Consider the following 7,498-nt stretch of genomic DNA (forward strand, 5'->3'; position numbering starts at 1 on the left):
TGTTCTGGTATTACTGTGGTTGGTAGTTTCTTTACATAATTTTGTTCTGGTATTACTGTGGTTGGTAGTTTCTTTACATAATTTTGTTCTGGTATTACTGTGGTTAGTAGTTTCTTTACATAATTTTGTTCTGGTATGGCTGTTCTTAATCAATAAATTGCTACTACATAATGTCAGCAACACAATAAATTACATACTTATTTTAATAAGAGGAAATATCAAATTGGATAAAAGAAATTGGCTGAAAACAAGAAAGAACAGCTTTTGTTTAATTTTTATAACTGAATTTGGATATGTTAATCTATAGTACCTGTCCCTACAAAAATACCTACCTTAGTTGTTTGGATGAATGTGAAAAGAGACTGGAGCAGTAAAACTTAAAAACTAATGAAGTTTACTGAAAGGGAAACATACATTTTTGATAAGTAATCAGAGTAAAATAGGTCCTTACAAAAGTTATTTTCACAAGATTTCATCAGTAGGTCTTAATATTGTTATACTTTAACTCAAAATAATAACAATCAGACAAGCAACAACTTTGAATAACTTTTTAATTATGGTTTGACCAAATCAAATGATTTTTTCAAAGCCAAACATGACAGTGACAGTCTAAAATTTAGTAACATTGTGTGTGTGTGTGTATATATATATATAGGCTAGATATAACTACTGTAAATGTTAGTCTCTATATATTGTTTATACATATATATATATAAACAGTATATAGAGACTAACATTTACAGTAGTTATATCTAGCCTACATATATATGTATAAACAATATATAGAGACTAACATTTACAGTAGTTATATCTAGCCTACATATATATGTATAAACAATATATAGAGACTAACATTTACAGTAGTTATATCTAGCCTACATATATATATATATACACAGCTGTCTGCAGGCAGTGAAGGATGATATAGATGTTAGATGTTGTGGGCTTGAACACAGATGTCTCCTCTCCTAATTTATATTTCTTTTCATGATTCCTTCATGTGAGACTGGCAAACAGAAGTTAAAACTATAGATGGTGTATCCCCACTTCAATGTGAGTCTTACTTTCGCAGTCACCTACTAAACCCACAGCACATTTTATACCCCACAGTATAGCCTGTATCCTGAGAATCCTTGTCATTTAAGCAGTGTCTTTGATTTGATTTTTCTTTGAGCTTGTTTTTGTTCATTTAAATATAATTTATCACATGTTTAGATTTGCTATTTTTAACACAGTGCTTCCTTTTGATTTTGTTTTGCTTGATTGTTTAATTATTAATTTTCTTTACACACACACACACACAAATATATATATATATAAATTAAAACCTACACTAAACAAAATGGGAAAAAAAACTTTAGCCAAAGAAAAAAGGCTAATGATAAATAGATGGTTTAATGTTTACAACATTTCAGTCTGGAACACTCTCCTCTAGTGATTTTGGTGGAACAGAAAGTTTGACACCACAAAGGGTTTGTGATATTAAACATTCTGTTCCATAGAAGTTTAAAATTACCATAGAAAGAGCTTCCAAGCCCAAAGTATTGTCAACATTAAAACACCTATTTATCATTTACCACTTTTTTTAGGTACAAGGACTTAATTGTACCACAGTAGTCTTTATCTGACTTTTTCATATTAAAATTTACAGTAGTTATAAATGTAACTGCTAAATATTCTGAAAATTTTACCATAAATAATGCTGCTATTGTATGTAAATTATAATATTCAATGCAGGTACATCATTGCCAGAACTACAATCACTGAGATAAACAGTGTTTTTTCATTGATATGATGTTTACTTTCCACCGACTCATAAAAACACAGTTTTTACAATCATTAAGCCTACTTTCTACTAGCTTATAAAGATAGTTTTCGATAATTGTTAAGCCTACTTTCCACTGTCAAATGCAGTGTTTTCAACAATATGACATGACACATTACCAGTGAAACAATTTTAAAAACTAATGTTGGTTTTCAAGGATGTTACTAATCGTCTCACATAAAAAAAATTAACGAGAAAAAAGAGAAGCAAAAAGATTAAGTGTTTTTATAAAACGTTGGGTGTTAGATATAATCAACTTACATGAAAATACTTTTTGTATTACAGCCACCATGACAGATACTGCAGGTGAAACATCCAATGACAATGAAAGAACGAGTAAATACTCATCTCTCATGCAGTCCAATCAAAATCCATGAATACATACAAATACATCTTATAGGTTGAAAAATAAACACTGAAACTCAAACAATTTAAGAAATAGTATGCATGTTTGGTTACATCAAACACACAATTTTATTAGAGAGATAAGAAAAGATAAGTTTACAAGTACATACCTGAGACAATATGGTGTACAGAGTTGCTCCCGTACCTCTTGACAACACCGGGAACTCAGTAGTATCCACAATATCTCTGTACAGTGGACTTGACATCTGTCATGACATTAAGACTTATTCTTTACATTGAATGTTATGATTAAAACAAAAGTGGCAAAAATAACCCACTTACAACTGAATATAAATACATAGCATTAATACATTTTAAAACTTTAGAGTATTTTCATAAAACTACAAAAAATTAAATAAATACAACGAACTTACTAGCTTTGATTTACAATAATTGATTATAAAAAACCTAGGCTATTTTTCTGTTAACAAGTAAAGTTTACATAACACATCTTAGATGTCCAGATACACAGCTCTATATAATTCCTTCTATCTTAGCTAGCCATATACATAACTTCATATGACTCCTTGCTATCTTAGATGGCAAGATATTTAACTCCACATAACTTTTTGCTATCTTTGCTGACAATATATGTAGTCCCATATGACTACCTGCAACCTTAGATACCCAGATATATTTTATTTTATTACCTAACATGGAGAAGGTGTTGTTGGGTTAACTTAACTACAAAATTAGTTTTTAACTATGTCAAAATCAGTAACACACAAAAAGGCACACCAATTTATTCCAGGAGTAAGGAATATAAGTAGGAGAAAGATCACACACAAGAAGAACTGAATGCTGGTTAAATTTTATTTATCTTAATACAACCTCACACTAACCTCTGAGATGTAATTTTCATACTCAAAGCTACACAGATTTCGTGTACAGCTTGTTGTGCAATGATTTTTTGACAAACAATGTCTGAAAATAGAAAGTAAAGAAGAGATTTCATTGTTTTGATAAGTCATAACTAAACTCATATTCTGCAAAAAACAGAAACAACAAATCATAAAACAAAGTATTATAGACATAACTACACTATATCAATTTTGGTAAACATAGCTAACACAAGTAGGGTGAAGGGGGATATCAATGTTCCCAAGTACTCAGCTAGTAAACACTTGGTGAACTTTTCTGTAAAAACTAAATTCCTACCACATTTAAAGTTAAAAAATAATGGACGGAGAGAAATATTGTGTTGGATATATAAGACTGTTTAGTGTAAGAGTTATTATTTAGTTCATCTAGTGATTTAATGATTACTTAGTTTTCATGACAAGTGTTAAAAGTAATTATTTTAAAAACAAAAGTCATGACAAATTTCATTATGTAACTTGGTAAGAGTCATATGTTGTGTGTGTGTGTAGTTCAACTGTTGTAGTATTAAAATCATAAATAATATTCAATGTTAAACTGGTACACAATTAAAAACATTTTTTAGGCCTATCTATGGCCTTCAAAAAATTGATGACTCTACATGTTTCGATGTTACAACGTCATCCTCAGGAGTGAATTACAAGACAATTGACAAAGTATTTATAACTTGTTAGTAGGTCATTAACCTGTATGTATTTTACATACACTCACGCTAAGCCATTCTAAGGATATCAATCCACATTCTTGCAGAAATATTCGCCATACCTTCATCTCTATTTAATACTACATGATCTTTTTTATGTTTTATTATTTCTAAGATTCACAAATATTATTACCTATTATACTTTTTGGTTGAGCTAATATTACAGTTTTTTCCCATAATATTGTGTGTTGTGTTTCCTGTACATGTTCTACTATGGATGAATTTTCAGTTTTCTTATTTTTTACATATCCCTTATGCTCATTTAAACGGTATTTTAAATTACGTTTGTAACGTCGAAACATGTAGAGTCGTCAACTTTTTGAAGGCCTAAATAAAATGTTTTTAATTGTGTACCAGTTTAACATTGAATATTATTTATGATTTGAACTTTATACAGAAGTGCCAAAATACTATAATTGTTGTAGTATTGTTGATGTCATTTTTCTCAAAACCTCTAATTTTTTCTCACTGTGTGAGTATTGTTACATCATAGCATCTTGTAGTTTGTATAAAGTTCGAGGCCTCAGTTGGACAAGGTATATATACGTAGGTGACCAAGCGAGCAGAAGTAAGTTAAGTGAGAAATAATAGACAGATCTAGATTGAGTGATTGGCAATTTAGCCATGACATGCGATTTATAAAATGCAGTTAAAAAAAGTTAGTGAAAGAAAACATGAAGTTAGCAGGTGAGTGAGTGATTAGCCTGAACAGGTGATATTTTAAAATGTGTTTCACAGTTTAATACAGATAAAAAGAATAATGTGTCTTGTCAAAAGTTGTTCTAATGTAATGTAATTGAACCCATCTGTGTGGACTTTAAAAATTATTTAAAGTTCTGAATACAACTAGGTAATGTAATACACAAGGTAATGTAAGTGAATTATTCACTGATAAAAGTAAGGAAAAATAATTTGTCTTGTCATTTGGATTCTGAAGTAAATGAACCAGCTTGTGAAGACTTTTGACAAGAAAAGAGTATTATTTAGAGTTTTACATACATCTGTGATACCCTCTAGTGTAAAGATTTTTTTCACATATGTTCGACTTGTTTTGAATATATTATTTTAAAACAAGTGGATTGTGTGCTGTCCATTTATTGTTCAAATTTATTGCCAACCAGGGCTTACAAGAGGGGGGGCTGCTGCCCAGGGTCTGTTGAGGGGCCTGGCAATGGGATATTCCAAAGCTCACTAGAAATGCATACTACTTAATGAGCTTAATGAAAAATTTGTCACCTAAATTTCTTTTATGAAAAATCAGCAAAAGTTAATAAATAGAATGAAAGGGGGGCCCAATGATATTACTGACCCCGGGGCCTGGACTGGCACTCGACATCCCTGTCGCCAACAAGTCATAGACACTCTTATTTAAAATTCTGACACATGGAAACTAATGGTGCACAACTACTAATGTAATTTAATTTGTGTAAACATATTTGTGACGATTTTGTATGTAAACTTACCTGATGCCAAACACTGTTCTAAAATAATAGCCTGGTCTATAAATGCACTTTCACCCTGATGTAGAAGAGACTGGAACAAAAACAAAACTGAATCAATTCATTCATTTTACTTTCTCTACATAATCATCACATGAATGAATACATATGTATCTGTGGAAGTTATTTTGATACAGATATAACCAGAATGTGATATTTCACTGAAAAAAAAATATATAGATAGATATTTGGAAGATTACATCTTCTACAGTGAAACTACATAGTTGTCAAAGTAAATTTGAGATTTACTTTAGAAAAAGGTGAATTATGTTTTGGTGAAAAATAAAATTATTGATACATATCAACTAAACTCATTACTGTAAATCATACTGAAGTTTACTTTCTCCCCTCTTTGAGCTCAAGAAAAAAGAACTTAGGTGAATGAATCCTTTCCAACGCCATCTAATACCTACCATTCCTTTATGACTAGTTATTCAAGTACTACTGTACATCACTGAGACTTTAGAAAGAGTACTATATCTTCTCAAAGTTTGTTAACATTAATGAAAGTTATGTTTAATTTTTTCCTGTTTAATTTGCTAAATTTATAAAAATAGCATGTTTTTCTATATCTGGGATTAGCTGTTGCCCTCCTAACTCTTCTTTTTTCAAGAGAAAACAATTTGAGAGATTTCAGCCTCACCTCTTATGCAACCCCTCCATCCCAGGCACCATTCTAGTAATCCTTCTCTGAACCCTTTCCAACAATTGAATGTCCCTCCTAAGGTAAGAAGCTCAAGACTGAACACAATATTCCAAATGTGGCCTAACCAGTGACCTATACATTGAAATTATAACCTTTTTAGCCTTGTATTCAATATTTCTGTAGATACAGCCTAAAATCATATGTGCCCTACCACTAACAATAGCACATTGCTTGGATGGCTTTAGAGACTGATCGACTATTACACCAATATCCCTTTTCTTCATAATAACACTGTTAAGGTTATTCCCATCCAAATTATATTTATAATTCAAATTATGATAACCCACATGTATTATCTTGCATTTATTATAATTAAAACCCATCTGCCATTTATTCCCCAATTCACTAAATGATCTAAATCCTTTCATAAAACAGCAGCATCCTCTTCACAGCTAGCGACACCCAAGACCTTAATATCATCTGCAAATTTAAGTAATTTATTGATTATTCCTTCATCTATGTCAATTGAAATAAGCAAAGGTCCTAAAACTGAGCCCTAAGGTACCCACTTCTGCCATTAATCCAGCTTGACTGAACAACATTTGTAACAACCCTCTGCTTTCTTTGATCCAGCCACTCTTCTATCTAATTTGCTAACTTATTCCCCACACCTATAATTATCTACTGTTTGGTTTGTTCTGATCTCAGTCTTAGTAATAGTAACCAATTATTAGGTTCTAATGGTAATAGTAAACAATTATTAGGTTCTAATGGTAATAGTAAACAATTATTAGGTTCTATTAGTAATAGTAAACAATGAATATAAATTTCAAAGTGATAACTAACAAGCAAATTAAGCTTGAAGATAATTATTGGACTTGACAATCTTATGAACTGTTTTTGTGTTTTTTCTTCAAGAGACGGTTTCTACCAGCATAACATAACATTACGTTTTGAGACAACATCGGACCTATTGGTCCATCTCGGCTGTTTCATTCTATAAATTAAATTGAAATAATTAAAAAAAAATATTAACGTCAGTCCTTATCATTCAAATACTTATCAAGCTTTTTCTTAAACTCGCTTAAACTTACTGCCTTCACAATATCCGAAGGCAACCCATTCCAAAGGCCAACCACTCTGTTAGATAAATAAAATTGTCTTTGTGTCCCCTAGTACTACTATTCTCACTGTTAACTATGAAGAAAAAAAAAGATGATGCATCAACACTATCAGTTCCCTTTACAATCTTAAACACCTCAATCAGATTTAGAACCTAATAATTGTTTACTATTACCATTAGAACCTAATAATTGTTTACTATTACCATTAGAACCTAATAATTGTTTACTATTACCATTAGAACCTAATAATTGTTTACTATTACCATAGAACCTAATAATTGTTTACTATTACCACTAGAACATAATAATTGTTTACTATTACCATTAGAACCTAATAATTGTTTACTATTACCATAGAACATAATAATTGTTTACTATTACCATTAGAACCTAATCATTGTTTACTATTACCATAGA

The 7,498-nt window shown here is 30.6% G+C and overlaps 1 protein-coding gene across 1 annotated transcript in view; it reads right to left on the reverse strand.

Annotated features, from left to right (window-relative positions):
• Nucleotides 1-320: 320 nt before the first annotated feature.
• The window catches only part of LOC111084002, a 9,400-nt gene continuing 2,222 nt past the window's right edge, over nucleotides 321-7,498 (reverse strand). The window contains exons 3-6 of the mRNA XM_022380769.1: nucleotides 5,276-5,345; nucleotides 3,073-3,154; nucleotides 2,341-2,436; nucleotides 321-397 (exon numbers count right to left, since the gene is read on the reverse strand). Coding sequence (XP_022236477.1) covers nucleotides 385-397; nucleotides 2,341-2,436; nucleotides 3,073-3,154; nucleotides 5,276-5,345 — 261 coding nt within the window. The 3' untranslated portion in view covers nucleotides 321-384. The remainder of the gene's footprint in view (nucleotides 398-2,340; nucleotides 2,437-3,072; nucleotides 3,155-5,275; nucleotides 5,346-7,498) is intronic.

Source organism: Limulus polyphemus, unplaced genomic scaffold (assembly GCF_000517525.1).
Source record: "Limulus polyphemus unplaced genomic scaffold, Limulus_polyphemus-2.1.2 Scaffold12728, whole genome shotgun sequence".
Lineage (NCBI taxonomy): Eukaryota > Metazoa > Arthropoda > Merostomata > Xiphosura > Limulidae > Limulus > Limulus polyphemus.